Source organism: Numenius arquata, chromosome 20 (genome assembly GCF_964106895.1).
Source record: "Numenius arquata chromosome 20, bNumArq3.hap1.1, whole genome shotgun sequence".
Taxonomy (NCBI): Eukaryota; Metazoa; Chordata; class Aves; order Charadriiformes; family Scolopacidae; genus Numenius; species Numenius arquata.
Genome location: NC_133595.1, coordinates 3,224,695 through 3,240,856, shown reverse-complemented (window position 1 = coordinate 3,240,856; position 16,162 = coordinate 3,224,695). Strand labels below are relative to the sequence as shown.

Sequence of the window (16,162 nt, the reverse complement as noted above, 5' to 3'; positions counted from 1 at the left end):
ACCATTCTATGATTCTATGATAGCACAAATAAATATGTCCCGCCAACACCTCTGGAGACTGAAGATACTTTCAGTACTTCTGAGATGAGAATTAATCATCATCAGACTGTGTGTATAGGCAATGAGGACCTTTGGACTTGTTGTGGAATCTGAAGGAGGGAACTGGGTGCTCTTACCAGTCTGATTTTACAGGGAAACGGCTGACTCAGAGGGAGGTGCGGAAGCGTGAGCTGTAGGGGATGGCTCCCTGTACGCACCCCAGGCTGGCACCACAGATGCAGTGAGGGAGAACCACACAAACATAACCCAATGTCCTCTAAACTATATTCTATACAGTTCCTTTCTGAGAAGCATTTGGTTGTATTCAAGGAAGACAGAGCTATAGTGGGTTTTGCCTTTTTGTAATCAGATAAATAATCAACTTGTTTACTCAGAATTTGGGGAGAAAGTATGTAAACAGCATGGAAGCTGCCAAAATAATTTCTGCAAATATCCAAAAACATGAAGGGAAAAAAAAAAAATCTTAGTCCAGTTTTTACATTGCTTATCAGGACAGATCCACCTTTGCTAAACACAGATCCCAAGGTAATTGCCGTTGCATGTCAAAATCACTGCCACACAACGCCCAGGAATTGTAAGATATTTCATCACTCTTACGCAACCACCTTGCACTTGCCATAGCTGTGCACACACAAGTGTGGAAAGAGTTTGGTACCTACCCGCATTCTCTGCCAGCCAAACTGAGTAGGAAGAAAATGGTGGGTTAAATTCTGCACCTTGTCACCATATTAATTAAATACGGTGACAAGTGAACAGTTACAAATCTCTGCAGCGACAAGTTGTTACTTGTGAATTCTTATTCTCTGGTCCCTCTCAGCAAACTGGAATTATGTTTCTCCACGCTCTGTTGACACAACAGATATTTTGTTTCATTTTTCCTATTGCAGGTATTAGAAATTTATTTTTCTAGCAAAAGAAATTCTTTCAGGAGTAAATAACAAGACAAAGTTCCAAATGTTCCACTGTTGGAGGACTGTAGGATTTGTCATGGTTATACAACCTGATGTGAAATTCTGGTTTCTGATCTCGGAGGGAGGTTGGTTTACCAGCTCCCACGTTGGTGGCTGAAGTGAGGCCAGAGTCAGTATCTGCTGTAAAAGCTGTGCAAAAAGCAGGATAACATTTGAGCAATTAATCCATGTCTGTTCTGCCAGGGCTGTGCTGTTACCTGTACATGAGTCATCCCAAACTTAGTTTGGGGATGACTTCGTGAACTTCAGTTAAACCTGTGAGAGTCATTAGGCCCATCTGTATTTAAGATCATTTTTATTCATTTATCGCTCTTCTTTGCATCTTCTGTACCAGGCTTGTTCTTTTGATGATTCTTGGCAGGTACAGAGATGGTTGGAAGTGCCAGAACTAAGGATGTCCACACAATTCCACTTTGTATGTTTTAAGTTCGGAGATGATCGCGTAAGATCACACACTATTTCACACACGTCATTCAGTGCAGCGCGTATGATGCTCCTTGTCGCTTCAGCAACCCAATACTTGTTTTCTTTTTGTTATTCAGTCTCTGGACTTATGCCTCATTTATGGGTCAGTGTCCAAACTCTACACTGATTTACTCCTGAGAGTCTTCCATGGTCCTTTATCTGTAGGTCTTAATTTACTACAAATATGAATAGATCTGTCTTTAAGCAGAATTATTAGCTGCTTGAACACATGCATTTTAATCAGTATTGAGGGCTATAACCATGGTAGTGCAGATGGGTAAGGAGAGAACAGCAAGTGCTGAAATAATGTATTCCTTTTTTAGTAGCAACTCCCATATTTTCTAAAATTTAGAAAGTCGCAAGATCTAATTGTCTCCATGGAACTTCCTGCCCTCTAACTTACTTAAATAACTACAGCTCTGCTATGTGTCTTGCATTGCTAAGATAGAAAGTTTGTTCATTTGAAGACATTTTATAGTTCCTGAAGTGTGGAATTAGTTTTCAAAATTATCACTCATTTAAAGATTTTTCTTCTTTCTAGGGAAAGACAGAAAATAATTTTTACTAGCCTCTTTACACAGACACTTCCTGACAGCATGTTCGTCTCTGCAGGTTCAACGAGCTACAGTCAAGTAGTTAAAACACAATCAAGCACAAACCTGCAGTGCACCTTCAGAATTATGCACATCAATATCTTTCCACAAGGAATTATGCATCCAGAGAAATAATCAGAGATCCGAGTGGGCAGGCAGAGCATGTTGGCGAGGATTTGACCAGGCTAGTTCAGTTTTCAAGTTCAGGCTTCAAGCAGCAGATGGCTCTCACGCTCCGCAGCGCCCAAAAGGAGCTTCTTGGGTCAAGCAGCAGCACCTTCTCTGGGGAATGTTTCCCAGTATCCCAGTATGGGCATCCATTAGCACTTGCTGTGTCCGATTCCAAGCAGGTGAGTACCCAGTTGCCACCTAATCACCACCGTGACAGGCAGAGAGTTCTTGGCACCGCCTGAAGACTACATGAGGGAATATTCCATATCTGTTGCAACTGGCTCAGTCTCTGCCTCCCCGAGTGTGTGCAGCGACACAAGAGAGAAAAAGCTTAAAGACACCAGCCCAGTATTGACAAGATTTCAGGCACTGACATTTAGCTTTTCGTTGGAAATTAATAAGAAAAGGAGTTCCTGGGTAGGACAAAAGGAGATTTTGGCCTCAGGAGCCAATTCCTCTGGTCCATCTCACAGGAGCAAGAGATAAGGTTAAAAATCAGAAGCTGGAGAGAGCACACATTTGAAAGGTTATTTAGGGAATGGCTCTCCATCCTGTGACTCAAGCAAGCTTGTACATCGCTGTCTATGCTTATATAACATTAAGTACTATTCTATGCTTATAAAACATTAAGTACTATTCTGTTATTAGAATAGAATCACAGAATCATTACCCTGTATAATTGCAACGCCCAAAGAAAAAAAAAAAAAACAGTTTATTACCTCAGGAACCAACTAGTTTGTTTCTTCTCCAGCTGATACTGGATTCCAGTACATCCAGTCTCTGTGGGGAGCCTCTGGGGCTGGTGGGAGTGCTGGGATGTCTGGACCTACTTAACTGGCCCAAAAGAGCCCAAGACCTACCGGCTGTTGGTAAAGTGGCTACTGTAAAGACTGGCACCAAATAGATTTTGAAAAAAGATGAACAATAGGTGGCAAGAACCTTAGTACAAAGGATCTGCCACAAGTGTCAGAGGACTTGGATCCCCAGAGGGGCCAAATCTGATAAGTACACTTAGACCACACCTAACTCATTGGGACAGCACAGTTTAGCACAAAGCCGATTAACTACTTTCACTATTCAACTCTAAAGAAAGGAGCTGCAACCGTGTTTTGTGTAACAGTATTTCCCCATGATCTTGCTGAGCTATAAGAAAGCTGAATCCTACACACACCTCAGACCTGACCGGTTTGAATTCACCACTTCCATTTCCCAAGAGAGTGTCCCAATCACCAGGCAATGTGTATTTCGCCAACATCCCTTATCAAGCCGGGCAACTCTATCAAGTGCCACATGGAAGAATAAACAAAAAGGAACCTGATTTTATACTTAGGATGTAAACAGCCTTGTGGTGAGGGAGGGAGAGGGAACGGAGACATTGGGAAATGAAAGTCCACAAAGGGTTGTTGGAAAAAATGAAGACACAGTTTGGGCAGAGGGGGCAGAGCACAGAATCAGCTTCTCACAGAGCGTATCACCAGACTCCAAAATGTTCCTTCCTATTTATTCTAAACAATTAATAAACAGCTTCTAAAGTCAAGAATCAAGTCTGAGGTCTTCTTTCCTGCACAGGTCATGGATCCTGCATTCTAAAGTTCTGGGATTGTCTGTGTTTAGTTTCATTTAAATATATATCTCAAGGTCAGCTCATCCCTCATACTTCTTTTTTAAGGAAAAAACTTACACACTCATTTTACCCACATTGCTATTTTTCAGAGTGAGAATCTGTTGTCTTCATAGTTTAAGCAGACTGGTAAAAATACACTGTTCCCAAAGGTGACATCATATGAGCTGAAAAAGCTTTGCTTCACAGATTTTTTGTTTCAGGTGAAATCTTATCGCTAATGATTTGTGTACTGAAAAATAGGTTTGTTCCAGAGGAAGGCACAGATCATAGGGCTCATCACAGAGTATATACAGAAAAAAGCGAGCTGCTGATGTCTAGTGATTGCTACTAGCCCTGAAACCATGAAGTCCAAGTCTAGTTTTCATCAGCTGGAATCATATTTCTACCTGGAATGACACCTGTAAGTAATATATAAGTAATATATCCATGAGGAGACAGAGACTGCAGTACTGTAAGGCTCAACCAAGACGCCGTTAAAAAAACAAACGCAACCCAAACAAACATACAATATTTGGTACCACAGGCTTTCACCCACTGGAGAAAAGCTCTGAAGGAGGACGAAGCGAGATGCAAAGCACTGACACGAGGCTGCGGCTGCTTCTGATTCCAACAGACTCAAAGATGCAACTTCACAGCCCTGTGCAAAATCAGTCAGCAAACGTGACGAAATGTGTTTGTGACACTGAAACCTTGATTTCACTAGAAGTGTGAAGAAGTAAGGTGTTGAGGCACAATAAAACAAGAAACTGAGTGGCTCTGGAGGTGATTACTAAGAAGTCCTGTTTCACAGGAGCTCAGAAATAATACAGACCTGACTATTCAAGAAAGAGGGAGAGATAGAACAAGTTTTTGTTTTCTCATAACACTGACACTACAAACGATCTATCAAGCCCTGGTTCTATGGTGATGGGCACAGACTCAAAACACGTTAGCTGCAAATACAAGAAACTGCTTATGCAAGCCTCTCCCACGACTAATTGTTACTGTCTGTTTAATTGTATGGTTTGATTGCCACATGTTTTCATCTTCCTATTAGCATTTTTAAAAGCTGGATGACGGGATGTGAAGAAAATTGCTAATCCTGTGCCTTTACCTTCAGAAATACTTCAAAAGTCAGAGGGGAACAGAAGCCACAGCTGGTTCTTCCATTTGGTTCCCAACAGTCCAGGGAGATGGAACTCCTCCTAGCGATTTTTCTTGCTGTTTTGACTGTCTTTGTGGTGATGGCATTCTATCATGAACACCCCAAGGCAAAAATCCCTCACGGATTTAGTCAGCGCCGAAAGCTTTACTTTTTTCATTACCTCCTGAACTTTGGGTTTGGTCTGGTAAGTAAAACTTCATTAAAGCTGAAGTTTTTAATGTAATTTTTAATAGAGGAGTAATGGATTGGTGAGGATTTTTAGAATCAACGTTTAAATACATTGCAAATATGCAACTGGATTAATTTGGAGATGTGAGCACCAGTGCAGAGACGTTCAGCTCAGCTGGGTATAATAGACTCTACTGCTTGCTATACAGCACCACAGGTAACAATATGGAATAAATAAAATTCCGCAGACTGTGTTAATACCCAGTTTTTTCTGATGGCCTGTGTTTTACCTTTAAAATCTGTTGCCTCAGTGCAGTGCTGGAAGGCTTAAGAATCTTACTGCACTGTATACGTGGAACTTCTGCTCTGTATAACATAGTGCCTATTTGGAGAATGAGCAACTAAATGATGTCTGTGATCTCAGTTCTCTTCTACAACTCTATCACTCTGCTCCTCAGCCAGAAACAGAGCTTCATCATCTTTTGCCTTTCAACGTGTCGATGTGACACACCGCGAGATAGTACAATTAACATTAAAGTGTCACTATTTTTGGCACATTTTTGATCCTCCCGTGTTTTTCATCCTTGTTTCTCTTAAAAACTAAAATGTGACTTCCGCTTCTCTTTCTATTTCATTGGTTATCCTTTTGTGAATTAATTGTTGCCTCTGTCATTTTAAAAACACTTCTGTGACACCTAAATCAAGCTTCTTTTCTTTTAGTTGCTTGAATTATGAAAAAAACACTTCCGTGTCTTTGGCTTATGCATTACATTTCACTCCAGTTCCACATTATTATTTCTTTCTCCCTTTCCCTGCGACATTGCTTATTAAGTTTTGTTTGAAGCCAGCCAGTAAAGCTCCTAAGAACGTGACTCATCATGTCTCTTGAGAAGTTCCCCACCCAGGAGCAGAACGTGAGGTTATACAAAAGTTTAAATGCAAGTAAAGTCCGAGTCACGTAGCTACTCTCAGTATTGCTGCTAGGCCAATTACTTATGCCAAAGTAGCCAAATCCTTTCAAGGGATGGCAACCTATGATCTCAAAACTGCAGGGAAAATTAAAGTTTACTAGCATATCTAGCCTTCAGCTCGGACAAAAGATGCATACGAAGTCACTGGAGACAAACCAGTTTGAAGTAGTTGTGCTCAATCTAATAGATTTTATGAAGAAATATCTGCATTCACCTATGAGGATATACTTAAATAAAACCAGCTACATCTTAAAATTAATAAAACTTCTTCACTGAAAAAAAATCTATTAACTCATCCTTTATTTTTTCATCTGATATTCAGTCTATAAGAAGAAAAACTGACATGTCAGTAAAGCTAAACAATACCCGGGGGACTTATAGAATCATAGAATGGTTAGAGTTGGAAGGGACCTTAAAGATCATCGAATTCCAACCCCCCTGCCATGGGCAGAGACACCTCCCACCAGACCAGGTTGCTCAAAGCCCCATCCAGCCTGGCCTTAAACACTTCCAGGGACAGGGCAGCCACAATCTCCCTGGGCAACCTGTTCCAGTGCTTCACCACCCTCACAGGAAAGAATTTCTTCCTAATATCTAATCTAATCTCCCCTCTTCCAATTTAAAACCATTACCCTTTGTCCTGTCACTAAATTTCCTGACAAAGAGTCCCCCTCCGGCTCTCCTGTAGGCTCCCTTCAGATATTGGAAGGCTGCTATGACTTAGGATTGATCCTGTCTGGGAAATAGAGGGGCTGATTAAATTATGCTCCCTACTGTGTTAACAGTTGTAAGCATCTTGTACCCGATCTATTCTAGCAATGATTTAGGCAGAAGGGCTGCCACAAAGTGCAATTCACCTGAGTTGTGGGGTGTACACAGCAGGCCATTGTACCTGTGTAAAGAGGACAAGGACCCTGACAGCCTGGAGAGCAGGGCTCTGACACATCCCTCCCACAGACGTTACTACGTGCGTGTTGCTGCAGGCCCTAGTCCTTCGCTTGAACACGCATCCGGGGCTGGACTCCCACTTCTAAGCTAACACAGCTCATACCTGGCTCTTTTCCTGGCACACGGAAACCTCTGTGCCAGTTGCTGCCAGTGGGATTGTTTTTTTGGTATTTCACTGTGAATGCCAGACACTTGCACTTGGTGTGACTGCAGAGGCTGCCTTAGACAACGCTACAAACGCGGTCGCAGTTCTCTAGTCCAACACTTTGACTGTCTTATGCTACCTGTAAGTCTTTACTAATTTTCAAACTGTCATGTCAGCTATAGTGTTAGAAGATCCTTAATGAACGTATAACCAAACTGTCCAATTACTGGTTTACAAATTATACTACTAAGCAGTCGCACTTCTTACAAATGTCAGAATGTAGGTTCTGTTTGACTGACTTGGTTAATTGCCTGCAAAAGAGCAAGCTTATGAGACTAAAACTTGGCCACAAGATGATCCTTCTTTCATAAGGGTCATCTCCTCAAATGGCCTAAACCAGGACACCTACATCAAATTCAACAGCACCCCACTATTGAGCTACATAAGGTACGTGAAGTGTGAGGTGGAAGTCACAAGACTTACTGTGGCATTTTAAGATACATGCAGTATATACCTTTGTTTATGCAGTTCCTTTTGGAATACATGTGCATGAATAACGGCAACAAAACGAATTAAATTACTCATTAGAGAAGTCTACCACTGGAGAAGGAGAAATTTAATCCAATCGTGGAAATACAGTGATACTGCCTCATATTTTTCATCTGGAGCAGGACTAGACTAGAGCAGAGTACAACTGAGCAGCCGAAAGCCATCCAGATGCACTGAAGCAGAGCAGCTCCGAGCGACATAAGACTCTCCAGCCCCAGTGTTTAAGTAAGAATCACTGAGCCGTGAGAACACTGAGCTGAGGTTTAAGGCTATTCCTGTTCAGGAGCCAGCTCTGGGAGACACTACAGAAAATTTTTCTGCAAGTTAAAAAGTAGTGTGAGTTTAGGAAACTAAAGTATTTATAGGCACATTTCTTCATCCAAAGCTAAAGCCTAAAATGCTACAACTATTCTCACCTTATTTTGTTCAGGCATGTGGCTACTTAAACACCTGATGCATCAAAGTATTTGACACCTTCTTTTATCTACTATTAATAGTTTGATATTTTTCCTACTGATAAAAAAAACTAACTCAGGATTTCACCACTGATAAATGAGCTAATTTGAAAAACACCATGCTCTCACCTAACATTCCGAATATAATCTAGAAGTTGCCCCCAAAGGTAACCCCATGCTCTGCTCTATGGCACTGCTAACATTTCAGCCAGGGATGTGTGATGGTACTAACGAGCTAAGTCACTGCGCCCCCGTGAAAGCAGCTCTCAGGCAGGTTTCCCACAGCTCATAGGCCTTGCTTTTGGAGAAGCACAGACACAAGGCAGCTACAGAAGATAAATTCATCCATTCCTGTCAAATGTACGGCTCTTCGAATTTCCAAATTTGGTAAGTGTTACAATAAAATGAAGATGAATCCAAATCATCATCACAACTGGCCACTTCATTGTAAGAACCATCAGGAGATAAAGTTTGGATTGACCATGGAATTTTAATTTTTTCATGATCAATCTCCAGGTAAGATGGAAATTTGCACTAATTTGTGGTTTCTTTCCCTTTATTAACAGGGAAAATTTTTGGAAAAAGTAGGTATCACCTCGGAGGTCTATTTACTCAGGACTGCAATGGATGGAATACCCCCATTAAAAGATAAACATCTTTTTATGAAGAACTTAAGGTTTGAAAAGGTTAAAGTAAGAATTTACCAGCCAACAATGTCAACTACTGGCCAAAGAAGAGGAATCCTTTATTTCCATGGAGGAGTTGGACGGTTTGGAAGCATTCGTAAGTAATATAAATAATACGAGCTACAACTACAAATACTATGTAGTTTCTGATCTGATGTGGTATTTCTTAAATGACAAGAAGAGTTAGTAGGTTAAGCATAATAAATAACAGAATTAATTTAATAACTTCTCATCTTCAAGACTACTTTGGAAGTGGCAGCAGTGGTGCTTTCTATTAACTAACTTTTAAAGAATTGAAACAATGAATTGGTGTAAATTCCACTTTTCTTACCAGCAAGAAGATTCCCACAGATGGAATGATATTGTCCAAATTAGACCCTGCCACAATCAGAGAATCATAGTGTAGCATTAAGCACAGAATAGAGATAAGAATTTCACAATATATTCATTCAACTTATTTTTAAAGCAGGTTACAATTCCATTGAAATATTTTGTTTTACAGGGGCCTATGAAAGAACATGCCGCTATCTCGCCAGAAAAACTAATTCAGTGGTTGTGTCTGTGGGGTAAGTGGAGTCAATCCAGAACACAATATGAGAGCCATTTCTGCCTCCTTCTAGGTTTGTAAGTCTTTAATGCGGAGTCACCGCAAGCTAAGTTCCTTGTATAGTGCATACAGCACTTATATTTAATGATCACGTGCCTTTCACCAGCACTAATTACCCTTAGGAAGAATTAGTCAACTAATCCCCACTTGCTTATTTCCAAATAAAATCCATTACCATAATTCTACAATTTGTAGCCACCACTAAAAGGCAAGGATGTTTTTGTTTCCTAAAGCCATATCCAAACCACCTGAAGTGGAAAGCCTGTGTTTCAAGTGTAACTGTTTCTGTTAAAAGCACAGCTGCCTAGACTACTAAATACTTATTTTAGTAATAGTAGTTCTGAAAAACTTGGGGGGCGGGGGGAATCCACATATAACTTGCAATCAACTTCAGATGAGCATTCAAAATACTTTTCTGATGAGCTGTAATGCATTTTTAAAAGAAACAATTTCTAAAAGTTCCAGAAAAGAGTTGATGTCTTGGAAATTATTAAAATTGTACTGATTACTATTTACATCCTAAAATACTTGAAGAACCATTAACTCTTATTGATTCTGTTTATAAAGGATTCAGTTTATAGAAACCACTGAAAACCTTTCATGTTTTCATTATCAATTTTCAATGCTCATATTCTCTAACAATCTGTTGGGAAATGTTCGTTTCAATTTCTAACTAGAATTGCTAATAACTGATTCACACATACCTGCCTTGCCCCCTAATTCTAATAGCTCAGCATGTGCTTTTGGCCACTTAAAAGACAGGAAAAGAAGTATTTTGCAAAGACAGAACAGTGTACTCAGTCCCTCAAACATTAATAATAGTAGCAAATACTACATCAAAAGCAATAATTATAATCAATTCTATTGCTCTAAGTATAATCTCAGAATATTTTCCTATCTTCAGAAAGAAATATACGAATGAAAAGACGACAACGGGCTCATTCCCTAGATATGACTATTTTAAAACACTTTCACTCCTATTTAGGTACCGCTTAGCTCCTGAGCACCCGTATCCAACCCAGTTTGAGGACTGTCTCACTGCCACCGTACACTTCATGAAGACTGCCCAAGACTACGGAGTAGACCCTTCTCGCATTATCGTCTGTGGAGACAGCAGTGGGGGCACACTCACTGCTGCTGTTGCCCAAGCACTGGGGAACAGAAGGGATCTCCCAAAGCTGAGAGCACAAATCCTAATATATCCTTATCTCCAGTGCGTGGACTTTAATTTGCCTTCTTATCAGCAGAATGAGGGAGTCCCCGTTTTGTTAAAGGAACGAACCCTTGCTCTTGGTTTGAAGTATCTTGATAAAGACTTGTCTGTCATGGAAGCAATATTTAACGGTCGTCATATTCCAGAAGATTTGCAAGAGAAGTATCAGAAATGGGTGAGTTCTGACTACATCCCTCATGAGTTTAAAACAAGAGGCTACAAACCAAGTACAACACATCCATTATTCTCAAAAGAAGTCTACACCCTGGTCAAGCCCATGTTTGACACTGTTTTTTCACCAATGCTGGCTGAAGACAGTGTTATCGCTCAACTTCCTGAGACTTTCATTTTGACCTGTGAATTTGATGTGCTTAGAGATGACGGACTGTTGTACAAGAAACGGTTAGAGGATCACGGTATAAAAGTGACCTGGTGCCATCTGGAAGAGGGATTCCATGGAACAGTATTCTTAGCTCTTTATGGTGAGCTGATAGGATTCCGATCTGGAAGTAAAGGCCTGGCAAAGATAGTAAATTTTCTAAGATTGATGTAAAATCCCATTTCTTGCTTTCCTCTCCTGATTCTTATCTCCCATTGCTTGCAAAGATTTTTAAAAGAAAACACCCCAAAATTTTCCTTTTCTTAAATCATGCTCTTAAAATTCTGCATTGCATCTGTCTTCTTTTTACCCAATAAATTGATTTGGTGATGGCTTTTGCTTCATTTTCTCTTATGACAGGCAAAATGAGGTGAACTTGCTTTTCTTCCCTCTACCACCTCTTCAGATTTTTCTTCTGTACCCATAAAAGATGTGGTCCCCACAGCAAGTGTTTCACAACGCAGTTTGGCTCAATAAAGTTCTGGTAATATTAATACAACCATGACTTGAGGAGAACTCAGGGCAGGTAACAGGGCATGAATCTGCAGGTTAAGTGTATAATGAGCCTATGTCTGGTGAAAGCTGAATTTGAGGCAAGCTTCAAGAAAATTGAATAAAAATAAACAAGTAGAAGGAAAGGAGGGGAGGTCAGGAAAAGGGCAAGGCTAGCCTGGAACTACAGATGTTGTAAAAAATATTGGTTAAGGAATACAACATCTATTAAAAAATCATGCATATACATTTTGTATATAGATAAAAGACTATACAGTACTTTACAAAGAGCTTGTATTTACTATAGGCCTGCACTGTCTGAAGCAGGAAGCACTTTCTCATAGAGGAACAATGTAAAGGGGCAGTATATCACAAATAAAAGGATTCCAGAACAAATCAGAATGCTGTCAGGACCTGAAAACTAGTGAAATGTTGGAAAGTTCAGTGCAGCTGGGAGGTCTCGACCCTCTTTGAAGAGCTATGTGTTACAGAAGATGTTATAAGAAATTAAGAAAGGGAAAGCAAATTGTTGTACATCCTTCTGATCACCAGATGTCAGTACACAACTGATTTTTAGTGGTAGCAGTGACCCAGCAAACCTTGTGCTCTGGCTGCAGAATACGAGTACCTGGATGGCATTACAATAGGTCAATCTGTGTTTTAGACTTAAATATTTTTACTGACCCTGTTGTTACGCCTTCACATACTAAACCTGTATGCTTAATAACAGGAGCACATTTTAAGCCATTACAATTTTAACGTTAGGTTACCTGTTCTAAACCAATCGAGTTACAGTGATTTATTACACAAGTCTACAACTTCAATTATCTCCTGCTTTGCTATCTTTACATTACCTCTTTGTACCACTCTAGTTAAAAGTCAACATACAACAGCAAGTATTTTGAAAAATAAGCAGGCCATTAGAAAACATTCCAAATTTGTTAACTCCATTGATTTATAAATAATATTATTTATTTAAAAGCGTTTAACATTACTCTTTCCCTACGATGCACGTTATCTGTACTGCTCCTGAAATAAACAGGCACAATCCTGCACACTATGGCTGCTGTTATTCCTGTCAGTCTCCCCTCTCTGATTGCCCATTTCCTCAGTGATTCACTGTCTTTGTTGACTGTCTCATGATAGTGAGGAAACTGCTAACCTAAATATTTAGAGTAATGAGTCTCAGACAAACCTGGCCACAGCAAATTAAGGCCAGTTGCAGCTTTTGTATTTACATTCAAGCCACTTACGCCTTAATAAAAATACATTTTGGTGTGGTGACCTGTCATGGAATCCCAGGTGGATGTTCCAGAGCAGCGTATTTGGACTCCATTTGTGCAGAGCAGAGTTCACCCGTTCTGAGGAACAGAGCTGCGCAGCTACCGACACACAGACATCCAAGAACATGTCCGCATTTCAAAATGCTACACGACAAAAACCTATGGAGTCACCATTTCAAATATGTACCTGCTCTGAATTGTACAGCACAGGATCTGAATTTCCATCCCTGAACGCTAATACATATTTGTCACCATTTTTGTTTGATTCTTTTTTTTTTAATACAGTACAGCTTTTTACTGCAGAATTTGTTGGCAGATGTTTAACCCAGAAGTCATTTGGAAGGCACGGACTTCAAAGAATAACTTAAGAGGAAGAAAGGGTAAAATATAGATTTACAGCAGACTAAATGAAAGATGGCTTTCAGTCATGAGTAAGAGCAAAACACATCGGGAGCAGCTACTAATTTGGGTGGGGAGATGGAGATAACAAAAAGCAAGGACACTGAAATGTAGGTAGGAGGCAGGCAAATGAAGAAGGAGGTGGATCAAGAAAATACAGAGCACCTTTAAAAAACAGTATCATAAAGCACATACTAAGCTGTAATTCCTTAAAGGTTCTTATCGTCACCATAAAGGGCACACTAAATCCATCTTGCAGATCGGAGGACTAAGGCTTACAGGTACGAAGAGGTCTGAGGCACTTTCAGTATTTGTTTACATAAATACAAGAAAGGAAATGTTAACTGGAGGACACTAAGTTTCTTACATGCTTTACTTGGTAAAACTGAAATTAGTTAAATAGTACCACAGAGTCTAATTGTCCTACTAAATTACCTAGAGTAAATAAACCAAAAAACCAAACAAAACACCAAAAGCCAGGCAAATTATATATCAGAAGCTATTATTTCTGCTTTTAATTCTTCTTTGGAATACATTTTCTCCTGTTTTCTTAGCTTCATGCCTTCCAGTCAGTTATGAAGCCTGACTGTACTTGACAGATCAATACCTCAGTCATTACAGTTGCTACTTTACCATGTTTTAGTTAATCCTTGTAGTATTTCCTGTATTACACATAGTAGCTCGGCAATAGCCAACTAACTACAGGCCAACTGTGGGCTGTATTAGGAAATACAGTCTACAATCAGAAATGAAATGTTCTGCAATATTTTAGAGGAAGACATTACAAGAAAAACAGTAACACATGACAATCGCTTAACTCATTAGCAGCAACTACCCTGATTTTTTTCCCCTTTATTAGTGTTTGGTTTGAAAGCTGCCTGCCTGTCAATAAATAATTGATGTGAAGTTGATGAGTTTTATGCATTCTCAATCAATGCAGAGGTCTCTGATTCCACAGCCTCACCTAACCGACAGGTTAAACAGGGCATAAACCAGCAAAGATCATCTTTCTTTGAACAGGCATTGTTATAATACTTTGCCTTCCCATCATTACTACAACCATTAGAGATATGCTGAAAAATAAAGAAAAGAATAAATTTTAGAGGTAACTACTTGCATTAACAGAGGCTCACTGATGAGAAAATGGGAAGAATTAACTGAATTATCGTCAGTTCTGTACTCACCAACTGATATATTAAACATGTCAGTCTCCAGAGACAGTAAATTTAATAAATGAAGTATCAATTTTGTGAGCTCCGAGTAGCTGATTGTTTTATAAGAATAAAGAATCGCATGCATGTCCATAACGCATATTACAATGCCAAGCTCCAGGCTGTGTTAATTTTCTCAAGTTCAGTGGAATCTCTTCAATCCTCATCAGTTAATGCAAGGCTGTTCTCATCTACAGATAGGCAGAGACTTGGTGGAAGCTGGGGTTTTGCAATGAGTCTGCTGAAAGAATAAAAGCAAAACACATCAGCAAACACCTGCATTCTAAAGAGCTACTACTAGTAGCTTTCTATCCAAGATGGGTATCAACCTACTGACAGAAAAAGCCTTTTTGTTTGCAAAGATGGAAGGTACTCCTTCATGGAGTGGACTGAAATGGAATAAAACTGGGGTTTTTTTGACAATTTAACACCTCAAAAAGAGGCATTTCCCAATTGTGAAAAAAACCCACCAAAAAACCCACTGATTGTTAGAAACGTGAGAGACTGACAGTGATCACAGATATCTCTACCCGTACATCTACAGGTACAGGAATGGCTGACCAGACTGGAAATATCTGAAGCACTCTGAACAAGCATCAGGAGAAACGCGACATGCAGCAAGAGGGTTATTTGAGTCACATGAGCATTTTGGAATATAAGTATCACAAAAGAGTTGTGAATATGAGCATCCCCATAAGGACAGAGTAAATCTAAGTCCATGCGATTTGCTTGATTCTGGAAAACCTCAGAAATTAGGGTAACAGGCCAGGAAGAAGGACTGAGGGGCTGCCATAGCGTACAGTTAGACCATGCTATAACTGAGCACACTCAGAGCATAGTTGGAATAAAATATTAAGATATTAAGTAAGAGTAAAATATTAAGAAATTATTCTGAAACATTACTTAACCAACTTTTCTTTAACAGAAGGGCTATAATGTGTATCTGGAATATTTTTGTTCGGACTGTCACGACTGTAAACAGATTCTTACTGAAGACAACCGCCAGGGCATAACAGCAAAAAGCAAACAAACAAAACCTCCAAACTGTCCCTTTTTATTTAAACAAAAAAGACAGTAAAGAAATATTCCTTACACTCTATCAGATCCATCGGGGTTTCAAAACAGAGATGTCATCTGTGAGGTGTTGTGGTTTTGATTAAAGGTGTTTAATTATTGACTCACTGAATACTGTGAAGAAAAGATTCCTGCTAATACAGTGTCAGCAACAGCTTACGCAGCTACGGCAGATGTAGACCTCTTTGGTATGAAGCTTTCATAATCTGAAATGATCTATTACAAATATCAGGTATTTGATTCAATTGATATTGGTTGCTCTTGAAAGTTTGATTTACTGCCGCTGCAGTAACAAGTGCCTTTATGAGTTTACTATTCTTGATTAGAGGTTTTTTTAAAGCACAGAATTTCTCTCCTCTGAGGATTCAAACATAAGAAATCATCAAGAATGCTGAAATATAATTTTTAAAGCTGATTTGCATGTGGTAATTTATTTCAGGATATTTCGATTAATGGCACAGACATCAGAAATAAGCACCTAGTGAGAACTGGGGCGTTCTGCTGTTTTGCCAGGAATTTATGGCAAAACAAATATTCAATAAAAGCCCCACAGG

General features: G+C 39.6%; 1 protein-coding gene across 1 annotated transcript; it reads left to right on the top strand.

Moving 5' to 3' along the window:
• The first annotated feature begins 5,056 nt into the window (after positions 1-5,056).
• Positions 5,057-11,323, top strand: LOC141473992 (arylacetamide deacetylase-like 4). Its single transcript, XM_074161643.1, has 4 exons — positions 5,057-5,212; positions 8,831-9,047; positions 9,453-9,516; positions 10,543-11,323. Exons 1-4 carry the CDS (start codon positions 5,057-5,059, stop codon positions 11,321-11,323), a joined length of 1,218 nt encoding a protein of 405 aa, XP_074017744.1.
• The last annotated feature ends 4,839 nt before the right edge of the window (positions 11,324-16,162 follow it).